Source organism: Somniosus microcephalus, chromosome 4 (genome assembly GCF_052327205.1).
Source record: "Somniosus microcephalus isolate GS21.2 chromosome 4, FLI_Smic_1.0, whole genome shotgun sequence".
Taxonomy (NCBI): Eukaryota; Metazoa; Chordata; class Chondrichthyes; order Squaliformes; family Somniosidae; genus Somniosus; species Somniosus microcephalus.
In genome coordinates, this window is record NC_140990.1 from 157,939,425 (window position 1) to 157,959,422 (window position 19,998).

The 19,998-nt window shown below is 47.3% G+C and overlaps 1 protein-coding gene across 1 annotated transcript in view; it reads right to left on the reverse strand.

Moving 5' to 3' along the window:
* bmpr2b (bone morphogenetic protein receptor, type II b (serine/threonine kinase)) overlaps positions 1–19,998 on the reverse strand; it is a 254,725-nt gene that overhangs the window by 97,866 nt on the left and 136,861 nt on the right. Inside the window, exon 3 of the mRNA XM_085985397.1 lies at positions 498–608. Coding sequence (XP_085841523.1) covers positions 498–608 — 111 coding nt within the window. The remainder of the gene's footprint in view (positions 1–497; positions 609–19,998) is intronic.

Genomic DNA, 19,998 nt, shown 5'->3' on the forward strand with positions numbered 1-19,998 from the left:
TCTGCCCCACCTGTGACAGAGACTGTAGGTCCCACATTGGACACATCAGCCACCTGAGAACTAATTTTTAGTGTGGAAGCAAGTCATCCTCGGTTCCGAGGGACTGCCTAAGAAGAAGATATGTATACCCTCGCATTTCTGGTATCATCCTTGTAAATCTTCTCTGCACCCTCTCCAGTGCCTCTATATCCTTTCTATAATATGACGACCAGAATTGAGTGAGGACAGGATCTAGCTCGGCTGTGATGCCTGCATGGTAAATAGTCGGCCGATACTTGCATGAAGAATGGCCAAATGGGCAAGGTTGCTGGCTACTGGTGCTTGTGGAATCAACGAGGAGTCACCGTCTTCAGGTGAAGGTGGGAGAAGCTTGGCATAGTGGGAAGGACCACTGTTGCGTGGCACACAAATTTTTCGGGGGGGGCTGGGGAGTGTGCAAACTTTGAACGGTGTTTAAACTAGGAGAAATGAAGGCAGGTTTCACTGCAGACACTCACCTGCAAGCATTCTATATCCAAAGAAGAAAGCTGCGATCAGGACAGCTACGACAGACACTGACGCCAAGGCAATTACAATCGTCTCCTCCTTGTAGTGTGGTCTCCAAGTACCTAGAACACAAAGATAAACACCCATCAGTGTTGTCAGATCTCAGTTAGCTATTTGGTACCAAAATACTACAGGTATATAAAAAAATTTAACGTACCAATAAGAAAGGCAGAATTGTATTCGTACAGCACCTTATTACATCTCAAAGCACTTCACATACCATGAACCACATTGCACAGTGACTGTTGTTATAGCAGTAAGCACGTGAGCTATTTTCACACAGCAAGATCCCACAAATAACAATGAGAGATCATTTGATTTTGGTGCTGTAGGTTGAGGGAGAAATGTTCTCCAGGATACCATGAAAACTGCCTGCTCTTCTTTGCACAGTGCCCTGGGTTCTTTGATTCCCCCTGGACCAGCGGGACAGACAAATGGGAGCAGAGTTTCTGAAGCACACCAAATGAGAGTGCTACTAACTGAGCCAAGCTGGCTTGCACTTAATTTGTCAGCAGAAACAGACCTCCACCCCCAGTATTTCACCCCAGTATTATACAGCTCAAAGTGCTCTCTTTAGATACACACAAAGTTTTGGAAAGACAGAACCTATAACTGTGCTGCCAGCTGTTTTTTCACAGTTCAAATGGACAAAGTATGAAGATTACATGTGCCCATCACTTTTCTTTACTGACCCATCTATATATCTACACAAAGTGAACGTCTAATACAGTTGAGACCACATAAAATGATATACTTCTTGCCGAAGGAAACAACTAGTCTTGCCTGCTACTAAAAACTACAACACATCTCACAAACCGGAGGGCAAGTTTGCTAATCTCTGTGTCATAGAGCTGGCTTCTCAACAGCATGCCTACTAGATCCAGTGCCAGTTCTGCCCATCAAGTTGTCAGTTGGCACGGTTGGCTGAGCTGAGTTATTTTCTGGTGGGCACTCAAGATGAAATGCCCATAAGGTGGCAAGGCGTTCCAAGAGTTAGGGGGGATAGTTAAAACTAACTTGACTGAATTTTTTGAGGAGGTAACAAGGTGGGTCGATGAGGGCAGTGCGTTTGATTTGTCTATATGGACTTTAGCAAGGCTTTTGATAAGGTCCCACTTGGTAGACTGGTCACGAAAGTAAAAGCCCATGGGATCCAAGGCAAAGTGGTAAGTTGGATCCAAAATTGGCTCAGAAGTAGGAAGCAAAGGGTAATGGTTAATGGGTGTTTTTGTGACTGGAAGGCTGTTTCCAGTGCGGTTCTGCAGGGCTCAATACTAGGTTCCTTGGCCTAGAAATTCAGTCGCGTTTGCGCCCACTTATTGGCTAAAGAGTGGTTTGCGCCGGAAGTTTTTTAGTGCCCGAAATTCAGTTGGTCCCTAACATCGGCGTTAGCCGGTAGCGCTGCGCCGGCACCGATGACGTCATCGGTGTGCGCAGCGCCCCGGTTCCAATGCGATTCCGTGCCGACTGCCAAATTCAGTTGCGGCCGCCTCGCCCGTAGCGGCCGCAAACAGCGTTTGAAAAACGGGGCCTTGCAGCTCCGAGAGGCCGGCGCATAAAGGTGGAGGGGCGGCCGGCCGCTTTCCCGGCGGCCGATTGGCCGCTCCTTCCTCCCCGGACTCCCACACCACCCCCCCACGGCATTGGTGTCTGACCCCCACGAGCCCGGCACTTCTCCGTGGTGCCGGGCTCATTTGCCGGGGGAATCCAGCGGCGATCTCACGGCTGCAGGCAGCTCCTCCTTAAGAGAAGGAGGAGGCCTGCAGTACCCCAGCCTGCCGCACCGCATCGGGTGGCGCAGCGGCAGCTGGATGCCTGAAACTGACTTTCAGCGCCCCAAGCGAGGCGGCCAAACCCTGCAATAGCGCCCGCCTCCGTCTTGGGTCGCTGCAACTGAATTTCAGGCGGGCGCTACGGGAATCCGGGCGAGCGCTAAATTTCGGGCGCTAAAGACCTGGCGCGGCGATAGCGAATTTCTAGGCCCTTGTTTTTTGTGATATATATCAATGATTTAGACTTGAATGTAGGGGATATGATTAAGAAGTTTGCAGATGATATAAAAATTGGCCGTGCGGTGGATAATGCAGACTGTAGGAAGATATCAATGGACTAGTCAGGTGGGCAGAACAGTGGCAAATGGAATTCAATCTGGAGAAGTGCGAGGTAATGCATTTGGGGAGGGCTAATAAGGCAAGGAATACACAATAAATGGTAGGTCACTGAGAAGTGCAGAGGAACAGAAGGACCTTGGAGTGCATGTCCACAGATCCCTGAAGGTAGCAGGACAGGTAGATAAGGTAGTTAAGAAGGCATACGGGATACTTGCCTTTATTAGCCGAGGCACAGAATATAAGAACAGGGATGTTATGCTTGAACTGTATAAAATGCTAGTTAGGCCTCAGCTAGAATACTGCGTGCAGTTCTGGTCACCACATTACAGGAAAGATGTGATTGCGCTAGAGAGGGTACAGAGGAGATTTACGAGGATGTTGCCTGGGCTGGGGAATTTTAGCTATGAGGAAAGACTGGAGAGGCTGGGGTTGTTTTCTTTGGAACAGAGGAGGCTGAGGGGAGACATAATTGAGGTGCATGAAATTATGAGGGGCCTAGATAGAGTGGATAGTGTTGTATCCGTGTGTTAATGGAGACACGGAATGCAGGAGTTGGTTTACAGGTGTTTACTGAACAAAGTCTGGAGGTGAACTAACAGATACAAGACACTATGCAGGCTTATATAGCCCGAGTGGCCACTACCGGCATTACAGTACACAGGGGCTCTTAAAGGCACATACAACACAGATAGGAAGGAACTATTTCCCTTAACAGAAGGGTCAATAACCAGGGGGCATAGATTTAAAGTAATTGGTCCGAAGTTTAGAGGGGATTTGAGGAGAATTTTTTCACCCAGAGGGTGATGGGGGTCTGGAACTCACTGCCTGAAAGGGTGGTAGGGGCAGAGACCCTCATCACACTTAAAAAGTACTTGGATATGCATTGAAGTGCCGTAACCTACAAGGCTAGGGACCAAGTGCTGGAAAGTGGGATTAGGGTGGATAACTCTTTGTTGGCCGTCACGGACAAGATGGGCCGAATGGCCTCCTTCTGTGCTGTAAATTTCTATGATCAACGGAAAGTTCTCCAGTTGGCACTGAGCTATCCAGACCAGAAGGTCCCGTGCCCAAGTCCTGCCTTGTGCTGAATCAACTTGTCTCAGCAACATTGGGCTTCTCATCACTGGACAGGGGAAGAGGGAAAAACCCACCATTTTACAGTGTTGTCGTGAGGTACATCGCTGCCAGTAACGTGTGAGGAAAATCATACCAGATCCAAAGCACTTTAATACAAGAGCAAAGTACTGCAGAGGCTGGAAATCTAAAATAAAAACAGAAAATGCTAGAAATACTCAGCAGGTCAAACAGCATCTGTGGAGAGAGAAACAGAGTTAAAGTTTCAGGTTGATGACCTTTGGTCAGAACTGGAAATAGTTAGAGATGTAACAGGTTTTAAGGCGGAGAAGGGGAGGAAAGAACAAGAGGGAAGGTCTATGATGGGGTGGAAGGCAGGAGAGATTAAATGACAAAAGGGATGATAGTGCAAGGACGCTGAGGGAAGGGAAGGAAGAAATTGTGGAGGTACTGGCCATAATCCTCCTTAGAAACGGGGGTGGTGCCAGGGGACTGGAGAATTGCAAATGTTACACCCTTGTTCAAAAAAGGGTGTAAAGATAAACCTAGCAACTACAGGCTAGTCAGATTAACCTTGGTAGTGGGGAAGCTTTTAGAAACAATAATCAAGGACAAAATTAACAGTCTGGAATAATTAAGTGTGGAATAATTAAGGAAAGCCAGCACGGATTTGTTAAAGGCAAATCGTGTTTAACCAACCTGATCAAGTTTTCTGATGAGGTAACAGAGAGGATTGATGAGGGCAATGCGGTTGACGTGATGCACATGGATTTTCAAAAGGCGTTCGACAAAGTGCCACGTAATAGGCTTGCCAGCAAAGGGACAGTGGCAGTATGGATACGAAATTGGCTAAGTGACAGGAAGTACTGGTGAACAGTTGTTTATCGGACTGGAGGAAAGTATACAGTGGAGTTCCCCAGGGGTTGGTTCAAGGACCACTGCTTTTCCTGATATGTATTAATGACTTGGACGTGGGTGTACAGGGCACAATTTCAAAATTTGCAGGTGACACAAAACTTGGAAGTATAGTGAACAGTGAGGAGGATAGTGATAGACTTCAAGAGGACATAGACAGGCTGGTGGAATGGGCGGACACGTGGCAAATGAAATTTAATGCAGAAAAGTGCGAAGTGATACATTTTGGTAGAAAGAGCGAGGAGAGGAAATATAAACGAAAGGGTACAATCCTAAAGTGGGTTCATGAACAGAGAGACCTGGGAGTATATGTGCACAAATCGTTGAAGATGGGAGGGCAGGTTGAGAAAGCAGTTAAAAAAGCTTACAGGATCCTGGGTTTCATGAGTAGAGGTATAGAGTACAAAAGTGTGGAAATTATGATGAACCTGTATCAAACACTGGTTCGGCCTCAACTGGAGTATTGTGCCCAATTCTGGGCACCGCACTTTAGGAAGGATGTGAAGGCCTTAGAGAGGTGCAGAAAAGATTTACGAGAATGATTCCAGGGATGAGGGACTTCAGTTACGTGGATAGACTGGAGAAGCTGTGGTTGTTCTCCTTGGAGCAGAGAAGATTGAGAGGAGATTTGATAGAGGAGTTCAAAATCCTGAGGGGTCTGGACAAGAGTAGATAAGAGAGAAACTGTTCCCATTGGCAGAAGCATCGAGAACCAAAGAACACAGATTTAAGGTGATTGGCAGAAGAACCAAAGACGACATGAGGAAAAACTTTTTTACGCAGCGAGTGGTTAGGATCTGGAATGCACTGCCTGAAAGGGTGGTGGAGGCAGACTCAATCGTAGCTTTCAAAAGGGAATTGGATAAGTACCTGAAGGAAAAAAAATTTGCAGGGCTACATGGAATGGGCGGAGGAGTGGGACTAGCTGAAGTGCTCTTGCAGAGAGCCGGCACGGGCTCGACAGGCCGAATGGCCTTCTTCTGTGCTGTAACCATTCTATGATTCTATAAGACTAAAGGAGATGGTAATAGGACAAGTAAAGATGGGTCTAGAGGAGGTGTAAATGGGAATAGCAGAAGCATTACCACGGCTGCCATCTGAAAACATGGGGGCAGAGGTTATGATCTGAAATTGTTGAACTCAATGTTGAGTCCGGAAGGCAGTAAAGTGCCTAATCGAAAGAGGAGGTGCTGTTCCTCGAGCTTCCGTTGAGCTTCATTGGAACAGTGTAGGAGACCGAGGACAACGAAGTCAAAGTGGGAGTGGGCGAGAATTAAAATGACAGGCGACCGGAAGCTCAAGATCACAGTTGCGGACTGAATGGAAGGTTAAATGTTGAGCAATGCACAGATATATCACAGACAGGGAACTAAACCTGGAATGTTTGGCCGCTAAAGTTTTACACTGTCTACTTGGCAGTGCGTTTAGCCACCTGGGTACCTCTGTAGATTAGTACTATGGGTCCAAGGTCCACTATTGAAGAGGCAAGAGAAAAATTAGACACTGTGCTCAAGTCTCTGGAGTGGGCTTGAACCCACAACCTTTTGAGTCAGAGTGATGAGTGCTACCATTGAGCTAAGGCTGAGGCCTACAAGACAGCAACAACAACTTGCATTTATATAGCGCCTTTAACATAGTAAAACATCCCAAGGCGCTTCACAGGAATATTATAAGACAAAAAATTGACACCGAGCCACATAAGGAGAAATTAGGGCAGCTGACCAAAAGCTTGGTCAAAGGGGTAGGTTTTAAGGAGCGACTTAAAGGAGGAAAGAGAGGTAGTGAGGCGGAGCGGTTTAGGCAGGGAATTCCAGAGCTTAGGGCCCAGGCAACAGAAGGCACGGCCACCAATGGTTGAACAATTATAATCAGGGATGCTCAAGAGGGCAGAATTTGAGGAGCGCAGATATCTCAGGGCAGTTGTGGGGCTGGAGGAGATTACAGAGATAGAGAGGGGTACGGCCATGGAGGGATTTGAAAACAACGATGAGAATTTTGAAATTGAGGCGTTGCTTAACCGGGAGCCAATGTAGGTCAGCGAGCACAGGGGTGATGGGTGAACGGGATTTGGTGCGAGTTAGGACACGGGCAGTCGAGTTTTGGATGAGCTCAAGTTTAAATAGGGTGGAATGTGGGAGGCCAGCCAGGAGTGCGTTGGAATAGTCAAGTCTAGAGGTAACAAAGGCATGGATGAGGGTTTCAGCAGCGGATGAGCTGAGGCAAGGGCGGAGCAGGCGATGTTACGGAGGTGGAAATAGGCGGTCTTACAAATGCTGCGGATATGTGGTCGGAAGCTCATTTCAGGATCAAATATGACACCAAGGTTGCGAACAGACTGAGGAATATAAGGAGTTCGACAGCTTCGAGGTCCTGCAGAAGAATGAACTACAATAGGTAACTGTCTTGATTGTACATGAATTCCAGCTGATGTTTCCTCTCCCTAGTAAGGGGACACTGAAGCCAACGGCCATTACCTCCTACTTACACCCTTGCAGAGATCTGCTAACACAGCACACACCAGGGATCAAACCTAGGACCTTGTGGGTCTGCAATGTTTAACATCACTAGGAGCAGAATCCTTAGCCACCGTGCAATTGAGTTGAGCTCACAGAATCCATTTTATGTTTCAGAACCAGCTTGAAGGGATAATTACAAGTCCTAGCCCTTTTCGGGCTACCCCAGATCAGGCATATTCCCCAGACGTTCACCTTCAACTAAAGTTAGAGATAGCCGAATTCTATAAGACGCTTAAATGGGTCTAAAGGTTCAGGCTATCTCTCCCTAAAGGAAAGGAACGACTGAAGATGTTACCGTCCTCCGGATAGCACCTTTAATAAGTTTAACTAGACTGTAACCTTCCGGATATTATGAGGGTCCGGAATATCCCCCAGAATTCTGCAACTCCTTACAAAAGAGTGTACAGAAATTGGGTTTGCGAGATTGATACAGAAATACTCGGACAATTCTAAAAATATATCGTTTTATTTAAGAGCCGACATTCAGTTAACAGCTGTTGATTCAATCACAACTTTTACAGTTCAAAATACAATTAGCTTACACAATCTTATTCTCAGAGATCCTTATTCTCAAATCTTAACTTCGTTACATTTCCACACTTCTACTTATTCTTAATCCAGAATATCCACCAAAATCAAATCTCAGAGTTGTAGGCTTACAGAGTGGTTCTGAAGCTGAGAATCGCTTGCCCGTCTCCAACGACTTCTGTTTTCCCATTTGAAAATCCTATCTTTTATACTCTTTTTTAGTGGTTTATTCTTTGAAGTTTTCTGCTGATGTAAGCAAATTATCTTATTCATTCTCTCTGTTGAATTCTTACTGATCTTATTGTCAATTTAGCTGCTGCATGCATAATTATGTCTCTACCTTTAGGTGTTCCAAAAACTTATCAGAAAACACTATGACAGTAGTCTTAATTTGATGCCATTCTTATCGAAGGTCTTTCATTCAATTCTTAATATTGGCTTAACTGGTTATAACCAGACGTTGTGACTCCGTGGTATTCCAAGTTCAATACAAAAACCATGTGATTGTTTGGTGTCATCTATTGAAGTCATATCTTCAAAGTGTTCTGCAGGTATCATGTTTACTACATGTAAATTAAAGACACTTCAACTAGGGTGGTTGTTGTTTTCTAGCTATCTCAATTGGTTGCATATTTAATCGTGTTTCCTGTCTTATTTGATGTTACTTTTACAAAGGCACATGGTTTTTTAATATTCTCTGTTTCTGTTTCACGTGTTAGTTCTTAACACTTTACTTGGGTCATTCCATTGTGTTTCTCCCAAACTCCAGACCTCCTGGAAGCGCCAAACTGCTATTTCAATAGGGCCATTGTTTTAGCATATTTAACCAATTCCCATTTCAAAAGCTTGTGAAGTTTACAACTTTGTTAACAACTGATCTTTATCTCAGAAGCCTGTTTTCTGTTTACAGCCTGTGTCTCCGAGGCTTTAAATTTTTAAACCCAGCATATCATGTATTAATAATATCAGAAATCTGTTCATATTATGGTGTATCTCTTGGAATATGGCTTATTCCATCACAAGCTATCAATTCAAAATGCATTGCCATTCAACAGCTGCACTGTAAATATAATATATAGACATGGCTTCAGGGTTGAAAATTCTCCATATGAATGTAAGGGTTTGGAAAAGTTTCCAGGACCCCAGTTACAGTTCCAAGCTGAATACACAAGCCTCTGTCGTCGAATTACAGTATGCAGACGACGCTTGCATCTGCGCTCACTCGGAGGTTGAACTCCAAACCATCGTCAGCACCTTCACCAAAGCGTACGAGAGCATGGGCCTTATACTAAACATCCGTAAGACAAAGGTCCTCTACCAACCTGCCCCTGCCACACAGTACTGCCCCCCGATTATCAAAATCCACGACAAGGCCATGGACAATGTGGACTACTTTCCATACCTCGGGAGCCTACTGTCAACAAGGGCAGACATTGACGACGAAGTCCAACACCGCCTTCAGTGTGCCAGTGCAGCATTCGGTCGCCTGAGGAAGAGAGTGTTTGAAAACCAGGACCTCAAACCCGGCACTAAGCTCATGGTCTACAGAGCAGCAGTGATACCCGCCCTGCTGTATGCCTCAAAGACATGGACCATGTACAGCAGGCACCTCAAAGCACTGGAGAGGTACAACCAACGCTGCCTCCGCAAGATCCTGCAAATCCATTGGCAGGATAGATGCACCAACGTCAGTGTTCTTGCTCAGGCCAACATCCCCAGCATCGAAGCTTTGACCACGCTCCATCAGCTCCGATGGACGGGTCACATTGTCTGCATGCCCGATACGAGACTCCCAAAACAAGCGCTCTACTCGGAGCTCCGGAACGGCAAGAGAGCCCCAGGTGGGCAGAGGAAACTCTTCAAGGACACCCTCAAAGCCTCCTTCAAAAAGTGTAACATCCCCACCGACACCTGGGAATCCCTGGCCCAAGACCACACAAAGTGGAGGAGAAGCATCCGGGAAGGCGCCGAACACCTCGAGTCTCTTCGCCGGGAGCAAGCGGAAGCCAAGCGCAGGCAGCGCAAGAAGCGCATGTCAACCCAAGCGCCCCACCCACCCGCCCGTTCAACCACCGTCTGCCCCACCTGTGACAGAGACTGTAGGTCCCGCATTGGACTAATCAGTCACCTGCGAACTCATTTTTAATGTGGAAACAAGTCATCCTCGGTTCCGAGGGACTGCCTAAGAAGAAGACGACGACGACGACACAAGCCTTGCTACAAACAATGCAGAGAGAACAAAGGAGCAGCATCTTTAAAGGACTGGCAGCCTTGGGTACTGCAACAAATAGAAATGCTTCTTTGGCTATATTGTCCACAATGCACAGTTAGGGGCTCTAGTTCACTTCAATTATTGTGTATGTTTATTTTCTTTCACAGCACTTTGCACCCAGCATTATTTGAAAAGAAACCTTTCACAACATCAAAAGATTTTTAGTGTTCATATCATTCAGTTTCCGAGAGGCACAGAAAGAAAGCGGAGCAGAAACATGGAGCATCACACAGACAGGCCATCCAGGCATACAGATAGACAGAAACGGAAAATAAAGTTATAGACAGAAACAGAAAATAAAGTAAGAATGCAAATAAAAGGGACAGTGTATGAATAAGACAGAGAGGAACTAGGAGCAAGCGCAATCAATGAAAGACAGAGGGAAAGAGACAGAGACGCAGAAAGAGAGTGAGTGAGAAGTGTGTAAGAAACACTATCATCTGGTCCCAGGTTCAATTCCCAGTCTGTGCTAAATTAGCTGATCTTGGCCGGGTTCATGATTGCTATCTGGTGACCTTCTGCTTAAAGTGCACATGTCACCATTGGGTGAGAAGGACTGGGATCAGCTAGGGACCATCTATGGTCAAACAGCCTGCTGACATTAAGCCTAGCTTTTCCATTCAGCATTCTTGTAACATTGATAGTAACCTGTCTGAAAATAAATGGATTAACACGGATCAGAAAATCTAGACTATACTTTCTCGGCTCACACATGAAGAATGGCCTCTTGGATAAGGCACCAGAGAGGTACCCAGAGGTACTCTTCTTCAGTAGAGGAAAGAGAAACACTGGAGCAAAATAAATTAACTGTTTTAGATGGGTGTCTTGTTTCAAAGTGCTGTGAGGGTGGGAGGAATTTGTTCTGATCTCTGGTGTTGCTTGGGGAGTGTTCTAGTTGGAAATTAATGTTTACTCTACTACTCAGGTCATTGATATATAGGGAGTGTTCTAATACATACTCCAGAGCAGTTCTGAGGGAGTGCTATACAGTCGGAGGTGTCGTCTTTTGGATGAGATGTTAAACTGAGGCCCCATCTGCCCTTTCAGCTGGAAGCAAAAGATCCCATGGGCACTATTCGAAGAAGAGCAGTTCTCCCCAGTGTCCTGGCCAATATTTATCCCTCAACGAATATCACAGACAGATTATTTGATCATTTATCTTATTGCTGATTGTGGGACATTTCTGTGCACAAATTGGCTGCTGTGTTTCCTACATAACAACATTATAAATCATGAAAGGCGATATATAAATGCAAGTTCTTTCTTTACTGTATTTCCTGTGCATAAGTAGGGAGTGTTCCTTTACAAAATGAGCACTTTTGTTTCCAACAGTTGAGATTTTTGTCACTAAACGTAATACAATCCAGAGCAGTCCTGATGGCTCAGTTAATAATGTAACAGAGCCATACAGACCAGTAGGTCTAGGTCTGATCCCTGGGCTGTGCTCAGTTAGCTGATCTCAGCTTGGGCCCCAGTAAGTGTGACAGTTGGACTGGCCTAGAGAGCAGCTGACGCTCTTGCCCCGATGTCTGTCCAGTATGTGGATGCCAAACAAACACAGCAGCTGTGACGCTCCCCCACATTTGAATAATCTGCTAGTGTTCAATATATAGGCCCAGATTTGATGATCGGCTGCTTTACTGGGGGTTTACTAACAGAGCTAGAATCATGTCCTAGCAAGTGTTGGCACTTAGGAGAGGACAGAAGGAAGCTAGGTGCAGGGAATTTAAAAACAGATTCTCCCTGCCCAGAGGAAAGATTCTGCTTCATAACCAGAAACAGATGCAGTAAAATTACTGATTTGAAATGACTCATAACCTGTAGCCAAACTTGAGTGAGGCAGAGTCACATTCCAATATCACTTTGAAGGTATGTTGTGGAATAAACAGACTACCAACACATTACGCAGCAGTGGGGGATGCTGGCATTATTGAAGTTTTAACAAGAACTTCTGCAACGACCTTTGAAGATACAGTTGCCGTTGAAGCCTCATTCTCCTTTCTGTCACGTGATGCTGACATCACAAAGCAAGTCTTGCTCTTCTCCCTGGACACAGCAAAGGCTACGACGTCCCAGCTGTATTGCTGAAGACCTGTGCTAAGCTGTCCCAGTACAGCTACAACAGCGGGATCTACCCAATAATGTGGAAAATTGCTCAGCTATGTCCGATCCACAAAAAGCAGGACAAATCCACTCTGGCCAATTACTGTCCAATCACTCTACTCTCAATCAGCAGCAAAGTGATGGAAGGAGTCGTCAACAGTGCTATCAAACGGCACTTACTCACCAATAACCTGCTTACCAATGCTCAGTTTGGGTTCTACCAGAGCCACTCAGCTACAGACCTCATTACAGCCTTGGTCCAAACATGGACAAAAGAGCTGAATACCAGAGGTGAGGTGAGAGTGACTGCCCTTGACATCAAGGCAGCATTTGACTGAATGTGGCACCAAAGAGCCCTAGTAAAACTGAAGTTTTCTCCAGTGGTTGGAGTCATACCTGGCACAAAGGAAGATGGTTGTGGTCAGTGGAGGCCAATCATCTCCCCAGGACATCGCTGCAAGAGTTCCTCAGGGCAGTGTCCTAGGCCCAACTATCTTCAGCTCCCTTCTCAATAAGGTCAGAACTGGGGCTGTACGCTGATGATTGCACAGTGTTCAGTTCCATTCGCAATTCCTCATATAATGAAGCAGTCTGGGCCCGCATGCAGCAAGACCTGGACAACATCCAGATTTGGGCTGATAAGTGCAAGTAACTTTCACGCCACACAAGTGCCAGGCAATGACCATCTCCAACAAGAGAGAGTCTAGCCACTTCCCCATGAAATTCAATGGCATCACCATCACCGAATCCCCCATCAACATCCTGAGGTCACCGTTGACCAGAAACTGAACTGAAACGCTACATAAATACCATAGCACTGGAGCAGATCAGAGGCTGGGTATTCTGTAGCGAGTGGCTCACTTTACGACTCCGCAAATCCTCTCCACCATCTACAAGGCACAAGTCAGGAGTGTGATGGAATATTCACTTTCCTGGATGGGTGCAGCTACAACACTCAAGAAGCTCGACACTATCTAGGACAAAGGAGGCCGCTTGATCAGCAGCCCATCCACTGACTTATACATCCACTCCACTCCACCTTCAGTGCACCGATATGTGTAATAGCTACAGGATGTACTGCGGTAACTTACCAAGGCTTCTTCGGCAGCACCTCCCAAACCCGCGACCTCTACCGGCAGCAGGTGCATGGGAACACCATCAATTTCAAGTTCCCCTCCAAGTCACACACCATCCTGACTTGGACATACATCACCATTCCTTCATTGACACTGGGTCAAAATTCTGGAAACCCTTACGTAACAGTACTGTGGGACCATCTTGGGTCTTGACAGGGTGGATGTGGAGAGGATGTTTCCTCTTGTGGGAGAATCTAGAACTAGGGGTCACTGTTTAAAAATAAGGGGTCGCCCATTTAAGACAGAGATGAGAAATTTTTTCTCACAGAGGGTTGTGAGTCTTTAGAACTCTCTTCCTCAGAGGGCGGTGGAAGCAGAGTCTTTGAATATTTTTAAGGCAGAGGTAGATAGATTTTTGATAAGCAAGGGGGTGAAAGGTTATCGGGGGTAGGCGGGAATGTGGAGTAATCGGATCAGCCATGATCTTATTGAATGGCGGAGCAGGCTCGAAGGGCTGAGTGGCCGACTCCTGCTCCTAATTTGAATGCTCGTATCTTCACCTCACAAACTGCAGCGATTCAAGAAGGCAGCGCATTACCACTTTCTCGAGGGCAAATATGGGATGGGCAGTAAATGTCGGCCTTGCCAACGACGCCCACATCCAGAGAATGAATTTTTTAAAACATGGCAGCCAATTTGCACACAGCAAGGTCCAACAAACAGCATTAAAATAAATGACCAGACCATCTGATCTTTAGGTGTTGCTCGAGAGACAAACATTGGCTAGGACACCGGGAGAATTCCCTTGTTCTTCTTCAAATAGTGCCATGAGATCTGTAAAGTCCACCTGAGAGGAACCTCAGTAATTCATCCGAAAGACTGCACCTCTGACAGTGCAGCATTCCCTCAGTACTGCACTGAAGGACCAGCATGGATTATGTACTCCAGTCTCTGGAATGGGGCTTGAACCCATGACTTTCTGACTCTGGGGCGAGAGAGCTACCCAAGGCAGAGGGTAAATTCTGAATTCAGATGCATGACCAGCATTAGGGTAGTAGCGCTGGAAAATTCCCAGAATAGTCCTTACACCAACCTTGCACCAGGATCACGTAACCCTGTGTATTATGGTCAGGTTGTGCTGGAGGCTCTCACTGAAGGTACACGAGAGCCTTACTAAGCCCCGCAAAGTACATGAGAGCTAGATACATTGCTTTGCTGCTAGACCTCTTGGCTCAAACAGGAAACTGCCCAGAATTAGAGTGAGGAAGATGAGTGCAGAAATCTTAAAAAAACAAAAAAGCAAAAAAAGGGGTGATTATTCCCATTTTCACCTCCTCTAGTCCCATCTTTTTTTGAGGATGTAACTGGTAGAATAGATAAGGGAGAACCAGTGGATGTGGTGTATTTGGACTTTCAGAAGGCTTTCGATAAGGTCCCGCATAAGAGATTAGCGTGTAAAGTTAAAGCACATGGGATTGGGGGTAAGGTACTGACTTGGATAGAGAACTGGTTGGCAGACAGAAAGCAAAGTGTTGGAATAAACGGGTCTTTTTCCGAGTGGCAGGCAGTAACTAGTGGGGTACCACAGGGATCAGTGCTAGGACCACAGCTGTTCACAATATATATATTAATGATCTAGACGAGGGAACTAGATATGCTATCTCCAAGTTTGCAGACGACACAAAGCTGGGTGGGCGTGTGTGCTCTGAGGGGGATGCCGAGAAACTCCAGTATGATTTGGACAGGTTGGGTGATTGGGCAGATACATGGCAGATGCAGTATAATGTGGATAAATGTGAGGTTATCCACTTTGGAGGCAAAACCAGGAAGGCAGATTATTATCTGAATGGCAATAGATTGGGAGAAGGAGAAGTGCAACGAGACCTGGGTGTCCTTGTGCACCAGTCGCTGAAGGTAAGCATGCAGGTGCAGCAGGCAGTTAAGAAGGCAAATGGTATGTTGGCCTTCATAGCGAGAGGATTCGAGTACAGGAGCAAAGATGTCTTGCTGCAGTTGTACAGGGCCTTGGTGAGACCACACCTTGAGTATTGTGTGTAGTTTTGGTCGCCTTATCTGAGGAAGGATGTTCTTGCCATGGAGGGAGTGCAGCGAAGATTCACCAGACTGATACCTGGGATGGCAGGAATGACGTATGAGGAGAGATTGGGTCGATTGGGCTTATATTCGCTGGAGCTTAGAAGAATGAGGGGGGATCTCATTGAAACTTATAAAATTCTAACAGGACTAGACAGACTAGATGCAGGAAGGATGTTGCCGATGGCGGCGGAATCCAGAACCAGGGGTCACAGTCTAAAGATAAGGGGTAAGCCATTTAGGACAGAGATGAGGAGGAATTTCTTCACCCAGAGAGTGGTGAACCTGTGGAATTCTCTACCACAAAAGGCAGTTGAGGCCAATTTATTAAATACTAGCTGAAGTGCCCGGCGGTGCCGAGGCTTTTTCGAGGGCATGTTGTTGTTGGAAGAGAGAGAGAGAGCGACTGGGGGGAAGAGAGAGCGCGACTGGGGGGAAGAGAGCGACTGGGGGGAAGAGAGGGAGGGGAGGGGAGGGGAGGGGGGGAGGGGAGGGGAGGGGGGAGGGGAAGGGGAGGGGGAGGGGGGGAGGGGAGGGGGAGGGGGGAGGGGAGGGCGGGGAATGGAGGGCGGGGGGGAGGGGAGGGCGGGGGGGGGAAGGGAGGGCGGGGGGGAGGGGAGGGGGGGGAGGAGGAGAGAGAGGGGGGGAAGAAGGGGCGGGGGAGGGAGGGGAGGAGGAGGAGAGAGGAAGGGAGGAGGAGAGAGGAGGGGGGGAAGGGGAGGGGAAGGGATAGAGTCCACGAGCCCCCTGATCCCCGTCCCCCCAAACTCCCGAGCCCCCTGATCTCCACCCCCCGAACTCCAGAGGTTGGCCCCCCCGAGACTCGCACCCCCACCCCCACCCCCGAGGCTCGCCCACCACCCACCCCCACCCCCGAGGCTCGCCCACCACCCACCCCCGAGGCTCGCCCCCCCCACCAACCAAGCACTGAACTCCGGAGGCGCGATCTTCCGAGCACCGGCCTCCCGAGCTGGCTTCAACATTGCGGCTGTGCGAGACGGCCGGAGGGCCCGGTTGCCAGGGTAACCGTGACGCTGACCAAGCCCCGACCCCCGGCCGAGCCAGAGAGACGCCGCGTCTCAGCTGCTCCTGCTGCGCGCGCGGCCTCCCCCCCCGAGGGTCGCGCCCCCCCCCCCGAGGGTCGCGCCCCCCCCCCCCCCCCGAGGTGAAGACCGCCGATTGCGGCTGTGCGAGACGGCCGGCGGGCCCGGTTGCCAGGGTAACGCTTGACGCTCAGCAAGCCCCGCCCCCCGGCCGAGCCAGAGACGCCGCGTCTCAGCTCCTGCTGCGCGCGCACCCTAGCGGCGCTGGGCTGAGGCTCGGCCCTCCAGCCTTCAAGTGGGGCCGGGAGGTGCCTAGCTCGGGCGTGGGTGCGGAGGAGACGCCGAGGCTTCTAGGCCTACCTGGAAAAACGGGGAAAGGTAGGAAAATTAATGAGATTAGATAAGTTAATTACTTTCTAAATCATTTTTTTTAAAAACAATATGTGTTTTAAAAGCAACGTTTTTTTTTAAGACGCAGAAAGCGGGAAAAAGAAAGGAAAAGTTTGGAATCAAGATGGCGGCGACTCACCTCGGTTCAGAACAATAAGGCCCGGCCACATACGCACCGATTGGCCCGGCGGCACACGCCAGCAACCCGGCGTACGATTGGTCGAGCTCGAGGTCACTCTGTCGCTAATGAGCGGATAATGAGATGCTAATGAGCGGAACGTTGAAGGTTTTTGGGATACCGCGGGCGCGATTTTAGCCCGGCCGAAACGTAAATACGCTTAAAACCATCTCGGAAGCGTAAGCTTTCTTTGGAGGTAACGCGCGCGTAGGTACGCCCTGTAGCTTTCGAGCGCATACCCGACAGACGCACACGCGATGACAGACAGACAGACAGAATGACAGACAGAAGTACCGATTTATATATATAGATATTCAAGAAGAAGTTAGATATATTTCTTAAGGCTAAAGGGATCAAGCGATATGGGGAGAAAGCAGGGACAGGGTACTGAATTTGGATGATCAACCATGATCTCATTAAATGGCGGAGCAGGCTCGAGGGGCCAAATGGCCTACTCCTGTTCCTACTTTCTATGTTTCTATCTTTTGTTTCTTCACTTGTTCTATTAACAGCTCCTTTCGCCTCACATCATTATCCCTTTTGTCACTTAATTTCTCCTGCCTTCCACCCTATCACAGACCTTCCCTTTTGTTCATTCCTCCCCACTTTCCCTGCCTCCGTACTTGCTGTTACATCTCTAACTTTTTCCAGTTCTAATGAAAAGTCATCGACCTGAAACGTTAACTGTTTCTCTCTCCACAGATGCTGCCTGACCTGCTGAGTATATCCAGCATTTTCTGTTTTTAATGCAGAAATCTACTTCATGATCTTGACTGCACATTCAATGCTCCAGTGGTAAAATATACTCACTGGCAACTGGAGGCATGGTAGAATGTCACTGATACCTTGTGCTTGAGTCAATGCCCCCAGTGTTTGACAATACCTTGTTATAACTCTTGCTGGATTTACAAGGTAAATCCTCTATCAGATCAACTGTTACAGATCTATGCACTTGAAGACAGGTGCTCCTCCATATTCGCTGATGGAAGGACTGCCAATAACCTTCCTCTGCTTTCACCTGTCAGTCGCCCAGGGTTTTGCTGAACCGATAGGAGAAAAAAAAAAGACTTGCATTTTTATCGCGCCTTTCACAACCACCGGACGTCCCAAAGCGCTTTACAGCCAATGAATTGTTAGGAGCCAAGTGAGTACAGTGTATATGAACTATCTAAAGCTGCTGGCTGGTCTGGGAACAATGTTGATTCCAAGCCTTTGTTCCCATTCATTCCCCACTATGTTCATCACCCTTTGAGCAAAGAACAACTTCCTGACATTAGCCCTAAATTTGTCTTTCACCAGTGTGAACCTTTGTTCTCTGTAACAATTTGGGAGATTTTTGTATTCTATTTTCATATGCCTTTAGATAGACAAAGTAAATATGATTTAAAGATTTGTTTGAGCTAGCTGAATCTTTAAAGGAATCCCTTTGTCTTTGTGAAAGGGAGCAGGCAACATGCATTTTGGGTCCAACTTAGTTTGTATTTCGTGGGAGACAGTTAGTTTGGTATCATCAAATGGCACAGTCCAGATTCGAGTCTTAGTCTGTACTGAGTTAGGCGACAGTTCGGCAGACAGTAGAAGCACTATAATTATTCCACTGTCCCTTAGGCTAGGGAGGGGGAAAAAAATAATTCAGCGCCCTTGCTCCTGATCATTACCCAGGGAGTATTGCTAGAACATCTGCTTGTGTGGATGTCAGTTGAGTACAGGATCAAGCTCAGTTGTGATGCTCTTATGACTGAACAGCCTGCCAACACTTACGAAATTGGCTCACACATGACGAATGAGCACTTAGGGGGTTGGGCAAGGTACTATATTGGAAACCATATCCCCAGTAAGGCTCAGTGCCTTAACAATAGGGGACGGGAGGAGAAAGGGGAAGAAAATTGGCAAAAATAGACATCTAAAGCTGGAGAGGCAAGTAAAGAACAAGATTCCCTATTGTGCTGAATTAAAACACATGGTTTCTTTTATGTTGCTATGCATCAGCTGCCATTTCCTGGTCATGGGACCGTGGGTGACTGGAGCCACTACGTGTAGCTCAGGCTACGACTTCAGCAGTTGGGAAATGATCCGTGTCTGACAGAAAAAATGATGGCCAGCTAAAGCAAAGACATTGGCAACAGTCTCCACAAGACTAGCAGCTGATCCTAAGCTGTGTGCATATATAAAGTGACCAAACTGAACCCTTCACTGGAAACCTCTAAATGCAGCACCGTGTTATGTCTGATATCAACAGTTGACATTCCTTATCTACAATATATTGCTAGTCTTCCATTTTTTGCTGTGTTTTCATTAACCTTACTTTGACCTTGTTTTAGGTTGTCCACGCTAGTTTCTTCCCTCACTCTCCTCCCTGCCCCCGTTGGTCTAGTTGAGGTGAAAGGAATGGCATTAAGCCATAGTGATCAGCAAGATCCCAGGTTCCATTTCAAGTCTGTGTTAACCTCAATTGGTTAAGGCTTCAGTGCCACCTGCAGGTAAGGAGGAAATAAAATCAGACAGGGTTCCCTGCCTTGATCATTACTTTCCATGCCTTGGCATGGGACAAAGACATCATTGAGCTTGATTGTGATCGCCTCCTTGGGGAGCAACCTGTCAACACAGTGTCTAGGTTCACACATGAAGAATGGCCACTGGGTCGAGGCCTGGAGGGCTGTTGGCCGATGCCCATGGAACCATACCTCAGCCAGAGTCAGCACCTTCAGGACAGGAAAGGAGAAAACCTGAAAGAAAAAGGTAGTCCAAAGCATGCACTTTTCCCCAGCTGAGAGGCCACCAGACTTCTGCCAATACAGCTCCTGTGCCAGCAGTGAAAGTAGCTACGAGAGTGGTCTGCAAGTGACTCAAACTTTGATTCCCAACCTCCCCATGATGTAGTGACTGATTTCTGCTCAGTGCCTGCTTTATTCTCAATGGCATTGCCAAGAAATGGACATCTGAAAAGCGTAGGAAAAAGATAAATCATAAATAGTGATTAGATGACACCAAGCTTTGGTTTTAAAGCCATGTAGGCTTTAGAAGGAACAGATAGCAAAAGGAGGTGTGGAGTTCCACAGTCTTGAGGTTCAAGCGTAGACTGAACTGGAGTAGTCAGTGCGACGAGTCTTGATTATAGCACGAGGAGAGGAGGAAATGCATCGAGTCTGAAC